At 57.9% G+C, this 16,685-nt stretch overlaps 1 protein-coding gene across 12 annotated transcripts in view; it reads right to left on the bottom strand.

The window, feature by feature from the left end:
* CACNA1C (calcium voltage-gated channel subunit alpha1 C) overlaps positions 1–16,685 on the bottom strand; it is a 579,936-nt gene that overhangs the window by 53,216 nt on the left and 510,035 nt on the right. For 5 of the 12 annotated variants that reach the window (XM_036252392.1, XM_036252385.1, XM_036252390.1 and 2 more), the window contains one exon: positions 7,581–7,664. In XM_036252392.1, the coding sequence (XP_036108285.1) occupies positions 7,581–7,664 (84 nt within the window). Of the gene's footprint in view, positions 1–7,580; positions 7,665–8,270; positions 8,355–16,685 lie in introns of all 12 variants that reach the window. The other 7 variants (XM_036252393.1, XM_036252389.1, XM_036252391.1 and 4 more) reach the window with 2 other exon arrangements.

Genomic DNA, 16,685 nt, shown 5'->3' with positions numbered 1-16,685 from the left:
TTTGCTTTAGAAGCTTTCTGGCAAATACGGCAACGGGAGCCCGCTCGGCCTGCGAGAACTAAAGTAAGACACCGGCTGGCCCCAGAAGGCTGTCTGGCCCACCCCGGGTGCTCTTCTAGTTCACATGACCGGACAGGGCTGTACCGGATTGAAGGGATGAGAACAGAGGAAGAAAGGAAAAGAGATAGGAAGAAAATAAAAGTGGAGGGGACTTGGTTAGAAGGCAGAGGCCTTGACAGGTGACCCAACAGCCGGGTTGGAACCCAAATCACGATGGGTAGAAAAACAGCAAGTCTCCACGGGCCTTTGGGGACAAGCCTGCAGGACACGTCTCAAGGCGGCCGCTCTGGGAGACCTGATGCCTCGGGCCTGTGTGTGCCATGCCGGCCTCCCCGCACACCTCTGCCGCCCGCACGCCAAGCCTTGCCCTCCAGGGGCCTGCGGGCTTTCACAGGGCTCCTCTGTGTCCAGCAACATTGCCTGCCGAGGCTCGTGGGCTGTCTCCCTGCCAGCAACCACAGGGGCTCTGCCACATCTCTCGAGGGCCAACTTCATTTCCAAGCAGAGGAGGAAGCTGTCCGGGTACCACGGGAGCGTGAGGCTGGGGAACGCCTTCCTCCCTGGGGGGTCATGTTCCTGGAAGTCTTACGTTAGACACACCAGACAGTCAGCCGTTAGGCTGAGCATTACCCTTCCTCTTTAGAGATAACATCACTTTGTGGAAGGGTAGCTTACTGAGTCATTACCACCTTAGTATGAATTAGTGCACCGGAAACACGACAGCTTGGTCGCATCAGGTTTGTTGTGGGGATGGCGGTAAAGAAGCTGGGCAGGAGCTCCATCAGCAACGGAAGGAAGGACCCAGCAACGGGAACGGAGGTGTGGGGAGACACCCAGGGTCAAGTCTGCCCCGCCCAGCTTGGCCTGACACCACCAATTTTCTTTAATGCACCTCAGAACCAGCCCAGGCCACACCGACCGCTGTCATTTAGACCATGTCTGGCAATGTCACCCTCTGAGCCCCCTGCACTGAACATGCAGAACTGAGAGTCAGGCCAGGCTCTGGCTTTGCCCTGTGGTTGACGCGCGAGAACAAGCGAGCTGCGCTCTGCCTCAGTGTCCTTGTCTGTGAACCCCGACATCCCGGGCTGCCGGCCAGCAGGTGCTGGGTGTGCGCCGGGGAGTCAGCGGAGACGGGCTCTGGCCAGCGGGCCTCCACCGCTGCGTTCACGCTGACATTTTTGGACGGATCCGCTTTCTGCCTGCACCTGTCTGCCTTTCCCCCTCATCATGGCTCCCGGGGTCGGGGCATGCAGGCTTGTCTCTCCTGTGCTGTTCTGGCCCCTTCTCTGCTCCAGCAGGGACAGGAAAATGCAGACCGAGACGGCCAGGCTGAGGGCCAGGCCAAGAGATGTGGAGAGAGGGCTGCCTGGGCCTGAGCTCTCTAACTCAAGCCAGCGGGCTGGGCGTGCCGTAGACAGGAGACTCCGGACTGCTGTCCAGGCCCCGAGGCCAGAGCAGGAGCCAGACTTGCTTTCCTGTTTCCACGGGGAGCCGGTAGGCACTGTTACTTAGAAGTCGTGCCTATGGGTCTGCGGTGGAAGGGTGCCTCTGGCTTCGGGAGGGGGCAAGGAGGATTTGGGGCCAGCACCTGGAGGCCCCGATGTGTGCCGCTCTGGACACCCCTGGAGCTGACTCCATCCCCATCCTGCTCGCCCCCCACTTCTCCTCCAGCTCCAGCTGTCTGTGGGCCTGCTTTGCCCTTCTTCGCCCTCCTCTTCTGAGCCCCGTGGATTAGGCGCATGAACCCGGCCGGGCACACTGCTTTCTGCCCGAGCGTCCCCAGCGCTGCTGGGCCCTTGGTCTGGCACTAGCAGCATGAGTGGACACAGGGCAGTTAGGTTAAGCCTCTGTCCCAGGTCCCGAAGCTGGGAGTGCACTGACCGAGGCCTGTGAGTGGCAGGGGTCCTTCAGCGGTGCCCAGGCCTGGCCCAGGGAGTCAGCCAATGAGCTCTGTCCCGGGCTTGCCACCCACTAGCTAGAGGCAAACTGTCCATCCTGTGTAAGCCTTGGTTTCCTCTCACGGACAATCAGCACTAAGAGGTGTTCATCTGACCTTGTGTGATGTCCTAGTGGGATGCCTGGCACATGCTCCACAAAGAGCAGGGCCACGGTCCTCTTCCCCTCCCCCTTCCTCCTCCCTGCCCCACCTTGCTCGAATCAGCTGAGATCACAGCCCGGACCCTGTTACTCATTTGCCTGCTCTGGTCACTTCCGTGGACTAGTGCTTTGGCTCCGACCTAAGTCCCCGGCTATTCCTCTCTCTGAACCTTCCCCAGGGGCTCTCCAGGCCTCACACAGCCTCTGTCCTGCTCCGCCAGAGCCCTCTGTGGGGAGCCTTTCCACCTGAGCCATCCCGAGGCCAGGGGAGCAGATCCCGCGTGGCCCTGGAGCACAGGGAAGGACCGCACCTCCGCTCTGCAACCTGGCAGGGTGGTGCGGAAGAAACGAACATCCGCCTCACACGACCAGAAAATGCCCCACTCAGAACCAAGGAGTGCTAGTCACAAAGGCCCCAGGAGACTGTCTCCACCTGCCCCCACCCCCTTTACCTCCCAGGAAGCTGAGGCCCAGGGGCCGGGCTTGATCGGCTAAGTCACATGGCTTAATCGCGCTGGAGCTGGAGACAGAGCACAGGCGTCTTGATTTGCGGTTTGGGGATGTTTCCCTGTATCCACACTGCAGGACCCCAGGCCTTCCTTCCGCTCTCTCTTGCACAACAGACTCTAAAGTACAGAACCATAAGGAAGAGTCTTGGGAAGGGCTGTCGGCCAGGCACCCACGTCGATTCCAACTGGAATGTTAGGGAGCAGTTTCTGATGCTCCAGGAACTTCCATTAACAACCACAGGGGTTATGGCTCTGGGTGTTCCCTCTGGAAAATATCATTCAGACCCAAGACATAAAGGAAGACCAGCGGCTTCCTCAGAGTGACAAGATGCTGCGCTCTGTCCTTCCGGGGGTGAAGGGAGCCCCCGACAGAACTGGTGATGCCTCAGGGGAGCAGGCGGGGGGAGCAGACTCCAGCGCAGTGGCACTGGGTGTGGACGTCCGACGCCCTCTGGCTACAGCCCACAGTGGTTCTGAGGCACCTCCAGGGGCAGAAAGTGAGCCCCAGACCGGCTCTGAGCACGAAGGGCCCCGCCGCTCTCCTGCTGGAGGCCCCGCCCTGCTTGGTCCTGTCTCTCTCCTGTTGTCCTTTCCTCCCCGGGGGCCTTCACCACCGCATGGCTTTGGGTACCGTCTGTGTGCTGACGATCCCATGCCCCAACCTCAGACTGTGTCCGACCATCCACCTGCCACCCCACCGGGAAGTGAGGTGCACGTCCCAGGGAGCAACTCCTGCCAGGGTGCTCCGCCTCCTGTCCTTCGCGGTTCCCATCAGCTCTTCCTCCCACCGCTCAGGCCACACCTCACGGCCGTGCTGGACGGTCCTCCCGCCCCCACGTCCAGTCTGCCCGGGGGTGCTGTTCGTGCTGTTTCCAAGGCAGACTGAGACTCGGCCGTTGCTACCGTCCTCCCCCGTGGTGCCGCCTTCCCCTTCTACATGCTGTTCTGTCTCCACCCTGACCCTACACGCGGCCAACTCGTCCTTCAGGAAGGCAGGTCAGATCAGGGGACACCTCTTCTCAAAGGCACCCGTGTCTCCCCTTCCTGCTCGGCATAAAAACCCAAATCTGGTCCCCCTCCGGGACCCCCAGCCCCTGCTGTCTCCCCTGCTCATTCTGCACCAGCCACCGTGGCTGCTCCTCCTGCCCCAGAAGCGCCCCCAGGTGTCTACGTGGGTAACTGCTCACTTCGTCTTATTTGGAACAGCCCCTCCCGTGGCTGCTCCTTGGCCCCTCGGAGGCTCGTACTCTTCCTTGAGCACTTACAGCTTTAGACAGACTGGGATTTCCGTACTGTCTGTGCTCATGGCACCACTCACTGTCTGCCTGTCCCTGACCAAGAACGCCAGCTCACGAGAGGGGGCTTTTGTTATGTGGGCGGAGGCAGTCCAGGTGCCCAGGATCGTACCTGCCGCACAGAAGGTGAGCCAATCAATGTGGCGGGATGAGCACTGGTTCCTGGGATTGGTGGGAAATCTACCTCCCAGAGGGGGGGGTGCCCTGGCCTCGTAAGGGCAAGGAGGGAAGGGAAGGCATTTAAGGGGAAATGAGCTGAAATGTGAGAACTGGAGGGCAGTTAGGATGAATAGGGCACGCAGGTGAGGGGAACAAGAGCCGATGTCTGTGGGTTTAAGAGTCACAGAGGATGAAGGACAGGTGCAAAGCCCTCGTGGCTTCCTCTGAGGCTGAGTGTAGATTCCCGCCAAACAGAACATGGGGCGGGGAATGAGGATCGTGTGATGACAGTGAGGCCAGAAGATTCTGGAAGGCCTGGAGCGGCACACAGGGGAACAGATTGGAGCTGTGCAGTGCCCGGCCCCAGGGAACGTGAGACCCGTGAGTGGTAGTGGCCAGAGGCAGAACCATATGGTCAGAGGGGCCGGCCACTGACACTCAGCATTATTGCTCACTGATTTGTCATCCACAACACTGATTGCTATCTGAGTGCAGGCCTAGGCTTGGGCTACGGGCCGTGGTCAGCAAGCTGCTCTGGCCGCACCTGTCAGCCATCGCCGAGAGTCCAACCATGTCTGGGGGACAAGGGCTCGAACTGTGTCTGCGGGTGGTACGTTACAATGAAGAACAATTGGCTAGAGACAGGTCCCCAGCTATTCCAGCAGGGATTTGGGAAACAAGGTCATTTGCTTGGGGGCCACAGTCTCTTCCATTCTGCAGCGCTTTACAGTTTACACAGGGTTTTAAACTAGATGCTCTTCCTTCAGCTTCAAGACACAGCGCCGTAAATATCATCACACCCCTCTGACGGAGGAGGAAACTAAGCCTTCCTTACGGGAGGAAGAAGAGGCAAGACACAGGAACTGCCAGAGTGGCCTTCACGTCCAGCCCCTCCCCCTCTGCCACGCCCCTTTCCTGCCTGGGGCTGTTACATTTGCCTTGTGGGTCGCAAGCCATTCACGGTGCGGGTGCGGGAGGGGCACGGGCCGGTCTCTGTACACGTCCCCTGTTCTCCATTGCACGCGCTGCCCGGGTGAAATCTCTGGACAACACTTCAGTGCAACTTTTCACTCAATCCAGAGTGAAGAGCACCTCCACATGGCGCGGGGGGCTGGTGACAGGTGCACTCCAACTCCACGGAGGGCTGATAAGCCATTTTTTGTTTAGAATATAAAAAGTTACGGTTACTTTAAATATAAATTACAGAACGTAAGGGCGGAATGAATCCTGGCAGGTGTGAGACGTGTGTGTTTATCGAAGGGCATCGCGGACAGAGAGGTGAAGTAAGTGGGCCCCCCCCAGGCCTGGACTCCCACTGGGCATGCCCATGGGCACTTCGCCTCTCCCCAGCATCTTCAGCACCCGCGAGTTGGGGTGACGACTCCTGCCTGGCAGGCTCACAGGGAAGTTCAGAGACAGATGCAAAGGTGAGGAACTGTCACTAGCAAACCGCACAGAAACGGGGGGTCTGCGTGGCGGTGCTGAGTCCTTCCCTGTCTCATAGCCTCCTCTCCACCCTCAACACAGCCCCTCTCCTGTGGAACCTAAAGAGTTCCTCTCGCTCTGTCCTTGTTTTCCTTTGGGGGAAAACCGCAGTTGAGAGATGATGTGGCCTTGACCCCTGACCCCGGGACGGCCCTGGGTCCCCCTGCCCGTGTGGAGCAGCCTGCTGTCACCTGCCTGCACTTCCCTGCGATCTCGCGGGCTGCACGTCCCTGGCCCAGGTCTCATAAGGATCTGTCTGTACTGCAGTTTGAACAGCCACACCCTCTGCAGGCAGGCCCATGGGGCTCTCCTCCCTGCCCCTCTCCTCGAGTCCTCCTCCGTCCAGAGCGCTGCTCCGACCACAGACACTCCGGCATGTACAGCTCGTGGTCCTGGGCAGCACCTGAGACACACCTGAGGGCCGTCCGGCCTGCAAACGGGGCGTGTGCCCAGGAACAGCGGGGCGGGTGTGAGGGGAGGGGGCACCGAGCACGGTAGGGAGGCTGATTTTATTTTCATGACCTGCAATTTACTGGAAGAAGTCGAGGGCAAGTGTACACACCACACACACACACACACACACATCATGAGACAAAGACAACTCGGGGATCTGGGAGACAGAGGGGCAGCTGAATCTGGAGCTACAGGGTGAGCAGGGAGGGTGCTGAGGGAGGGTCTGGGAGGATGCAGCCTGTCAAGGTCCACCTGCTAGGAGAGGGGCAGACAGGGGCTTCTAATCAGGGAATCAGGCCAATAGAGGGACAGGTCAGTTCATCTGAGGGTGAGCAGAATACTGAGGAAGAGGGGTGGTGGGACACGTGGGGAGATGGTGGTGGTTGGTAGGGTAGTTTCAAACATCTCTGATCAGAACTACACAATGTCAGTCCCGTGCTGTTATTCATGGTTCAGTGCATCAAAGGTTTGTGCAAACATTACCAAGTCTCTTAATTAAGGAAAAACTATGACAAAAAAAATTAACAGAGGTTAAAAACTAACTGCAGAGGGCTTGCCTACAGATAAAGAGAGAGGTTTCAACATGCCAGGTAACAGAAGACATGTGCAGGGACTGGTAGGAACTGTATAGGAGGAGGCAGCTCTGGGGAAGGCGGCAGGGCCTCGGAGCGCAGGGGCTGGGGTCTGCCTGAGGCCAGGGAGCCAGGGCGGGTGTGAGGGCATGGAACGGGAGAGAACCAGGGGGTGCGAGAGTCAGGCCTCTGGGCAGGTTCATGTGGGAGGGAGGTGCCGCTGCCCCAGCCAGAGGGAGCAGAAGCCTCGGAGGGCTCGCCCTTGGCGGGTCACCCCGCCACCTGGCTCTTTGGCCACTGCAGAGAAGAGGGGTGTAAGCGGAACACCACAGGTTCTCCTCTCTCCCACACGAGCCTGGGGGGCCGGGCTGCCTGGACAGGCTGATGTTACATCAGAGGCGCCCTTGCAAAGTGTGGATGCAATGGGCCAGGCTTTGGGCTACAGTGCCGGCAAAGACCAGCCCTGACCCCAGCGCCCCACTTGGAGAGCGCTCCTTTCCACGGTGCTGTGGGTGGGGAGCCAGCGGAGGCCAGGCAGAGGTCTGCAGTGGAGGTGGAGTGCAAAGGGGTGCGGGTCCCCGCCCCAGCCGCCGCCCAGTTGTCAAGACCCTTGGGCGTCTCGCTCCGTGACGCCCAGAGCTGCAGCCTCCTATGCAGTGGAGTCATGCCAGACCGGTTGTGAAGGGGGAGAGAGAGGTGCAGCCATCAACACAGGGACGGGAGGCCTAACTCGTTCCAAGGTTAAAAAAAAGTTTTTTGTTTTTTGTTTTTCAAAATAAAGCAACAAGAAAAAAAAGTCCTTTAAACCAATGTAAACAAACAAATAGAAACAACTAAATGAAACCAAGGAGGTGGGGAGGAGGAAGGACGGAGGAAAACGATGAAGCGCGAAGGACAAGGGGTGTTAGAGCAGGCAGGGACAGCCAGGCCCAGACGCCAGTACTTACGTTTACCTCGGTGATTGCTATATCAACAATGCTACCCACAACAATCAAGGCGTCAAACGTATTCCATGCATCACAGAAATAGTGCTGCATGGAGCAGAGAAGCCGAGGAGAGGAGAGAGAGGAGAGAGAGAAAAAAATAACAAACCAACAACAAAGGAGGGAAACAAAACAAAAAGGAAGAGGAAAAATGAAAAAAACAACAACAAAAAAAAAAGCATGAAAGAAAGGAGAGAAGAGAAAAAAAAAATGAGAAAAGAAAGAGGTTACGTGGGCATAGTAGATACTCTCTTACCACTCTATAGTCCTGGTGGCTCAAACCTGGGGAACCTGGTTTTCACAGGGCGGAGAGGCCTGACAAAAGCTGGGTTAGTTCAAAGGTCACGCTGGGCCGCGGTCACCGGGGCGGGGAGCCAGCGGCCTCCCGTGGCCGGCTCCCTCCCCTCGGCTCCGAGCTCCCGGGCCCGGCACAGAGAGGGCCGAGCTGGGACTAGTGGAAAAAAAGAGGAGAAGCTCCCACTTTTTTTCCCTCACAGGACGACGCAGGTTCAATAAAAAGCATGACTGGAGGGGGGTAAAAACAGGAAATTAAAATAAATAAATAAAAGGAGGCAGAGAGAGAGAGAGAGAGAGGGAAATGGAGGAGGCAGAAGAAGAAGGAAGAGGTTTCCTGGGGAGGGCAGTCATACTCACATTAGTTTCACTGAGAATGACGTCAATTATGCTGCCAATTACGATGAGGAAGTCAAAAACATTCCAGGGATCACTAAAGTAACCCTACATAAGGGAGGGGCAGGCAGGATGGGGATTAAAAAGGAATATTAGACAGACAAGAACAGAGCAACAATCAGCATCAGAATCACCGTCCGGGCACCGCAGTGTTGCTGCTGGAATTCCAAACACCCTCTCCGTGACCGGAGCCCAGGAGCCCAGGGGAGAAGGGGGTGGCCAGGGAGAGAACAGTCCAATCCTCCTGCCCTGCCTTCCCAGAGCCACAGGTTCCCCTTCCCCCAGATCCGCCCCATGGCCCCGCCCTCCGGCGCGACGCCCTTTCTAGTTCCCAGCAGGGCCGGAGGGGAAGGGGACCAGCAGCAGGAGCTGCAGCGGTGCAGGGGTGTGGCTGGACTCTTTGCAGTCCGCACTCAGCATCTCCTTTGTCCCCGGTTCTCTTGTCAGAAGGGCCTGTCTGCAGGGAGGGAGGGAACACAGCTGGACGGCCCCTTAGAGGAGAGTGGTTGGTGGTACCTATGGGTGATCTGAGACCTAGAGAGTAGCTTGCAGTGTGGTCCAGACAGGTGGCCAGGTCAGCAATGACAAGGGGACCACGCCTTGTTCCAGCACTGGACATGCCCCAGTACTTTTAGGGGAAGCTCTGTCCTGGCAAAAGCTTTCCTAACTGAAAGGAGACAGAGTCCGGGGGACCTCAGACTGGGAGAGTCCGGGGGGACCTCGGACTGGCGTAGTGTAGGATATGGCTCTAGACAGTGCTCTCTGGGTATCTCCTAAGCAAAGCACCTGCCCCCGGCTCCTTCCCCAACACTGTCATTCTAATACAGGGTCCCACTAAAATGCAGGTGCTACCACAGTGAACGAGGTTATCACAGCCTCTCCTGAGCACTGGATGATGGGTAGTCTGGGGAGAGGGCATGTCATGGAGCTTCTGGCACAGAGGGGAAGGCCAGTGTCCGGATTTCAACACTTTACCCTATACACATAGAATTTTTTTCCTCCACCATACTTAGATAAGGGAAGAGATACATACTCTTTTGAAAAAAAACTTTTTTGAGGCACTTGGACAACTGGTCAACCAAGGGCTAGGCCGTCCCAGATTCCCTAGAGGATCCCAGGAGTCCTGGGTGGGTGGGCTCTGCACACAGTGGGCCATCTGCCTGTCCGAGAGGTGTGGGAGCTAGAGAGCAACGCTGGGGCCACGTGGGACATCCGGTCCCAGTTTAGGAACCCCTAGAAACAGCACAGCCTCATCTCCCGTGGGTGGAGTACTAAAGACATTTGTCTTCTTTAAAGAAGGACATCAGCTCCTTCGGTTTTTAAAGAAACGTCTGCAAAGGGGACAGCAGAGGACAGGAGCACATTGGCTCAGCAGAGCCAGACTCTTCCTGTTCTCTAGCCACTGGTCGGGGCTGCCGGGAGATGGATTTCTAGAGACTGGCGAGTGGGTACGAGAGCTCTCGAGTTCCCCGGAGAGTTCCCAGGTCTCTCTCCCCAGCTCCCCAGAAGGCTGCCAACTCTCCCTTTTTATTTTTTACTCACAAGAGCCAAGAGTCTGCATCCTTCCATTTCCTCTAGGCTCTACCCAGCTCCCTTAACTTCCCCACTTCCCAGCCGTGCCCCCTTCCAGAGGGATCGCAAGACATGCCGTCCTAGGCTGTTATTCTTAGTGGGGGAGGTCAGGTCACAGGGAACGGGGCCTCTCGGTTCCCAGGCCTTTCTGCCAAAAGCAAACAGAAGCGCCACTGTGAGACTGCGACAGCCAGGCCGGGGTTGGCCAGGGCACGGGTCAGGTGAGGGTCAGCCTCAATGCATGGCTGTCTTGTTGGCTTCCCAGGTCATTTTTCTGGACACGCTAGACCCTTTGAGGCCGAGTGGGACCTCTTTCTCCCATTTACATCAGAAGTTATGAGCAGGAAACAGCCGGCTCCCTCCCAGGTTCCCAGATGTCATTCTGGGGGCCAGTGGAGAGGGCCGATCTGAGGGAGGAAGGTAAAGGGCGAGGGCCCCAAACAAACTATAAATAGGCATGTGTCTTAAAATTAAATTTTGGAAAACATGGGGGGTGGCTATCTCTAGATAGGAACACCATCTTTGTGGGTAGAGCTATTTCAAGGGGGGGGGTCGAGGGAGAGAAAGAAGAGAAACAGGAGGAGAGTAGACTGCAGGATGGTCAGCGTCTGGCCTAGAGAGCGAGTAATAAAACATGGTTCGGGTGTGGGGGCGGAGGGGGGATGGTGGGAAGCTAGGGCTCAAGGACGGAGGATGAGCTGGAGTCTGTCATCCACCAGAGACCTGAAACAAAAGGGTTCGCGTGTCTTGGTCTGCGACACCTCTGGGAGGAGAAAGGGGGAGAAAGAGGCAGAGAACAGGCAGAAGCGAGGTTAACACACAGGTTAATCAGCGGGCGAGCACCAGGGGAGGGGCTGAGACCTAAAGGGACCCTGTCACCCTCCTGGCTGGGGACCAGGTGTCCCCCTTTCTCCTGGGTCTCGGTGCGTGTGTGCGGAGGGAAGGAAGCACACACAGGCCCCTCCTGGGCCATCGGGTTGGCTGGCTCCTTGGAGGTTCAGGCCTCGCCCTCGCACAGGCCGTCCTCCTGGAGGCTTCTGGTTGACCCTGTGGTCTGTGGCGAGTGACTCGGTGGGCCCAGCGCCTGGCTCCACCGGCGCAGAAACTAGCCAGGCCCCTGTTGCCAAGGGTTCTGGGGACCCAGCCTGAGATGTGCATGTGGCCCAAATGCAGGGGTGAGGAAGCAGGTATGTGGGGTTGGTGACAGGATCCCTTTAAGAGGCAGCTTTTAACCCAACCCATCCACCCCTTCCCAGCCCCCCGTCCCATAGCCCCCCTGTCCCACAGCTCCGTCCCACAGCCCCCATCCCACAGCCCCATCCCACAGCCCCCCATCCCACAGCCCCATCCCACAGACCCCCATCCCACAGCCCCGTCCCACAGCTCCCCATCTTCTAACCTGGACCACGAAGACAGCTTCAGACCCAGGTTTCGGGTCAGCCCCCCTCCCACCCGTTCCACACCCACTCCCCGAAACAGGGCCGACAGCCCCCATTAGGCCAACAGGCCAACCCACGGAGGCACCTGGCCAGACCCCTAAGCAGGCAGGGCCCGGGAGAATCATTATTTTCCTGAACTTTCTGGAGTGTAAGAGCTTAATGTTCTCTTGTTCTCTCTTCCCCACTCTCCATCCCCCTCCCCCAACACACCTCTGTTTTTGCCCACCTGCTTATTTGCTGGAAACCACAGGTAATATGGGTTTTGGGGTATAATGGGGGAAGGAGGAGGAAAAAACATCACAGGTCTTTTTTCTCTTATACCTGCCTCCCCTTTTCTTGGTGGCGGGTCCCACATGGCAGGGACGACGTCAGGGTTGGGGCGAGGGTTTTGCTGGCTCTCCCTGAAGTGGCGAACCAAACCTCTCCCGTCCAAGCCCGCCGAGCCACGCAGGCCTGGTCGCGGGGGCGGCCTTTCCCGCGCAACCCCTAAGCCGATGGCGAGTATTTCCCCTCTCAAGAAGATGGGCTCTCCCCAGGCCCCGTGCTCTCCCAGCCCAGGCTGAGCAGCTGCCCCGGGGACCTGCTCACCCCTAGGAATAACCCATCTCCCAGGGTGTGCTGCTCCTGTGCCCGGAGATAACCTAGACCAAACTGCTGCCAGCTTCTGCACGTCAGGGTTCAGAAGGAAACATTGTTGCAAACGAATCATCGGATGCATTTCGCATGCACAGCCATTTGGGATTTTTCTGTTTTGGATTATGTGTGTCCTGATTGCCCTCCATCACCGGAGCCAGGCCAAGCGGAAGGAGCAGCGTGCTGGTTAGGGTGCCTGGGCTCAGATCTGAGCTCGGGCACTTATTAGCTGGGTGACCGTGAGCAAAGAGCATACCTTCTTCATGCCTCAGTTTCTCGCCTGTAAGGGGGATAACTGTAGGGTTAGAGTGAGGATTTAATGAGAGTATCTGTGAAGTATTTAGACCCGCACCTGGCTGAAGTAAGCTTTAAACCAGCGTTTGCTATGGTCATAACTAACTCGAGGTGATCGGTTAAGTAGAATCCTCTGGTTTAAATTTTGGGGGGGATTGAGCAGAGGGGAAGGCTAAGCCCAGTGTCTGTGGAAGGAGGAGGGAAGAGGCGGAAGTTTCTGGAACCCTGAGCTCACCGTGTGTCTGTCTCTAAGGCCGTTTCTGCCCATCCTGAGTTACAGCTGAGTAGTGGGGCTGTCATGAGACTCTAAAATCTGGCGGATACTATTTGGAGGTTAGTGACGGTATGCAAGTTGGCATGGCTGCATTTTGAGGCTCAAGTTCATCTAGCCCAGTTGTTCTCAACTTTCCTAATGTCACGACCCTTTACTACAGTTCCTCATGTTGTGGTGACCCCCAGCCCTAAAATTATTTTCGTTGCTACTTCACAACTGTAGTTTTGCTCCGGTTATGAATCTCCATCGGAAATATGTGTTGTCCAATGGTCTTAGGCGACCCCTTTGGGGGTCGAACGCCCCACAGGTTGAGAACCGCGGACTCAGACAGAAACTGCCATCCATGTTCCGAGAAACCTCGATTCCCGCCGGGAGAGACCCAGCTTCCTCTTCTCCGCCTCGAGGGCTGGGCACGCAGGGGTGAACTGCGCGGTGGGCCCCGTTCTGACCGCAGAGGGCAGGACCGCCGAGGGCGAGGTGGTAGGCACAGGCCTTTGCCCTTCTGGACTCTTAGCTCCTTCCCTGCCCGGAGCAGAGTCCGCCACGGTGTCTCAGAGGCAGCACGGGCGCTGGAGCTGGGGGCCGGAGGGAGCCTGAGGGCGCCCGCACCCTGGGGCTGTGCCTTCCCAGCGATTCTGCGGCTACAGTGACTTTGCTGCCGTTACTTCTCTCTTCTCTGTTCCTTCCTGCCTGGCGTCCGTGCCTCCGATGGGTCCGGCAGAGAGCAGGTGAAGGGATGGAGCACAAGATGATGGGGGGCCATGGGGAAGCGGACTCTGGACTTTCGGTCTGTCCAGGGGCGTCTCCCCAGAGACTGTTCCCTTTCAGGGACACCCGGGGTCCCAGAGTGTCGAAGTGGGAGACCCGGGCTGAGATTAGGAGGTGAACTGCTGGAACTGAGCCAGAGAGGGGGAACGGACAGGAAAAGCTGATGGGAGGGAGAGTGTCCGGGGGTGTGGCAGGGGCAACTGACAAGAGCCGGGGATGGCAGGGAACTGAAGGGGCGGCAGAATGTGTGTGAGCAGGACAGGGGAGAGGGGTACTGATGGGGAAGGTCACTCAGGTAGAAGGCAGGAGAGGGGAAGAGGGAAGAGGAAAGACTACACAGATGGTGAGAGGGAGAGAATCGGAGAGGGGGGAGGGGAGGAGAGGCCTCGCAGAGCCTCTGAGTGACTGCACCTCAGACAGGTAAGCAGGGGGAATCCCTGAAGCTGCAGGAAGGGGTCAAGGCCACGTGGAGGAGGCACAGCCTAAACTGGAAGGGAGGGGGGCCCAGGGAGGGGGTCCTGGGGGAAGGCAGAGCCGTCTGAGAGAGCATTTCTGCAGGAGGCTGAGCAGAGGCAGTTGGCTGGTGGGGGCGGGGGGAGGCAGTACCCGGTCCAGACACAGGGGTCTTCCCTGCCTTCCAGGCCCTGGAACTGAGAGGTGGGTGCAGCGCAGGTGACCAGGGGAGGAGCCGAATGCAGCTGGGGAGGCCGCGAGGGAGTCTCAGTGTGTTTGTGAAGGGTGGGTGCCATGGAACGTCATGGAACACAATGGTAACTGACACCAAGCGGAGATAATATAAATTGCGTTACATTAGGATGCCATTTAGGCATATCAGCAATCATGGAAATTAGTGGTGTCTCCTGGAGAAGGCATAACTGGAGCACACAGCTGCTCCGGGCCCTGGCCGCCTGGGCACAGGGAGAGGCTCTGCCTCCTGTCCCTCCCGCCGGTGATGTGTTCATGCACGGACGCCGGGGGCGCACCCTGCACAGACAGCTGGGACAGCGGGGCCATGGCAGGAGCAGGCAGGGGTGCGGCCAGGGGCTGGGTCCTTGCCCCCAAGTAGTGGCGGTCACGGGGGCTGCTCTCGAAACAATTAGAGGAGTGTACACTTTGAATTGGATGCCATCTGCTTCGAGTCTTCTTTGGAATTAATCTTTTTCTCCCCAGGAAGGTTCCAAAGGTCTTGTTCACTTATCTCACCAACACACAGTGGGTGCTCACAAGGTGCCTGGGTGCAGGGTGTGGGCGTACACACAGGGGTCCGACCTGCCACTGTCAGCCTCCCACCGGGAGCAGGGAAACTGGTGGCTACTGACCCAGCTTCTTGGGGAACCTCAGGAGGCTCATTCTCTGCCTGTGTGCACCCGAGGAAACCGCAGATGCTCCCTGTGAATGCTGGCCGCGAGCTGGTTTCTGCGGAGGGCTCCTCCAGGGCCGGTGCCGCACAGACCTGCCCCTGGGGCGAGGCCAGGCCAGCAGACACGTAGGGCACCGCTCTGCGCTCACGGGAGCAGCATGAGCACCGCGGGGGCAGGGGAGGCAGAGAGCAGGGGCCCGGGGTGGCCCAGGAGGCGCAACCGGTGAGCTTGACCGGCGCAGCCGTCTGTGGTCTGCCTGTCTTGAATTCTCTCCTGCCCAGTCCAGTCCAGCTGACCTAGACCCTGGGAGAGCCTTCCAAAGCCAGACCTGGCCGGTCCCATCCTATCGTCTTCATGCCCCTTCTGACCTAAGCAGCCGCCCCCTCCTTAGCAAAGGGGCAAGTAGGACCCAACTGCGATATGAGAGCCGCCATCTACACCACTTCAGTGAGCACAGCTTTGAACGCAATGAGCCACCGGCTCACTTCCAGAGGACGGCCTTGCATTGTGCAGACACCTTTCCATAGCTCCGTCCCGTCGGAGGGCTTGCGAGCATCACGGAGTCCCTGCGTGAAGTGCTGTGACTGTTCCTGTGACCCTGGCAGGGTTTGGGCGCTGGCCGCCTGCCTGCATCCTGGAAGCCCCTCCCTTCCCTGCAGCAGCAGCAGCGGCGGCGGGACAGTGGCAGTTCTGGTGGGTTGGGGTAACACGCAGTTCCGCAGCTTTGGGGATCCCCCTTCCCCTCCCAGACTCCGTGTGCTCCGGTCTCTTTCCCAGAGGCAGCAGTGGAGATGGAGCCAGTGTACCTTCCCACCGGGCTTCTTTATACAGTGTGGATAATTTTCCACATTAAATAATTAAATGTAATAGCTAATACTATCCTTCCCACACAAGGCTTTATGAAAGTCATATAATTATTTTTATTATTCATAGTGACTTTTAAGCTCTCAAGCGCCAGGCAAGAAAGAAACCTGTCACAGTGTTGCAACGATATGAAAATCCCTGGGTACAAGAGCAGGCGGGAGGCCCCACGGCAAAGCCCACTTATGCCTGTCTGCTGCCTGGCTCCAACAGGTGCCCTGTGGCATTCCACAAATAAATAATAATCAGAGTAATGCCCTCTCGCCAATCAGGCTGCTGAGAGACAGGCAGGAGCTCCTCCCCTCGCAGCCGGCAGCTCTTAGGGCTGGGGGATGGGCCGACTTGTTCCCTGGCATCCAATTGCAGCCTCCCGCCCTCTCCTTCCCCTTCCTACTCATTTGACTGTGACATGTGTATGCGCTGAATTTCTGGTCGTGGGGATTCATTCCATGGATAGTGGGAGACGCTGGTTTCTTATGAGTTGGGATAATAGCTTTCAAAGAGAATTAAATGAGGCTCAAGTCTTATCTTAGCCTAAGGCAGTGGTCTCAGCGTGGGGAGTGCACTGCCCTCTAGGGGGTGTGTGGGAACCTGCAGGGCACCACTATGACGCAGGAGACAAAAGTGGCATTTGGGGTGAGGGGGTGGGGCCACCAGGGGGTGCTGTCTGTGGAGGCTAGCTTTGCTTTGCTCTCATTCCGGTGACACTGACAAAGCACCTGATGTACAGGTGCTTCGGTGTTGGACCCAGAGGATCATGAAGGTGGGTAAGAGTGAGTCCTGCTCAGAGACCATCCAGAGCGTTCCTCGGTTCTTCACCCTCACAGCCACTTCCCCATCCGAGAAAGTCACGACTCTGCCCACCTCTCCCCATGTCTACCGCTGTCACCGCAGGCTTTAACCGCCCCCGCATCACCACACTGCCCGTTCTTCGTTAGCAGTCAGCACGCCGGTTAAAACCGTATCAGAGCCCTGGCCGGTTTGGCTCAGCGGTTAGAGCGTCGGCCTGCGGTCCGGAGAGACCTGGGTTCGGTTCCCGCTAAGGGCACGTACTTCGGTTGCAGTTTGTCCCCGGCCCTGGTTGGTCGTGCGGGTGGCAGCCACTCGATGTGTCCCTTCACGTCGATGTTTCTCTCTCTCTCTCCCTTCCTCTCTCTCCCTCCCACTCTATCTGTAC

This window comes from Molossus molossus, unplaced genomic scaffold (assembly GCF_014108415.1).
Source record: "Molossus molossus isolate mMolMol1 unplaced genomic scaffold, mMolMol1.p scaffold_m16_p_10, whole genome shotgun sequence".
NCBI lineage: Eukaryota > Metazoa > Chordata > Mammalia > Chiroptera > Molossidae > Molossus > Molossus molossus.
This window is presented reverse-complemented; position numbering and strand designations above follow the sequence as displayed.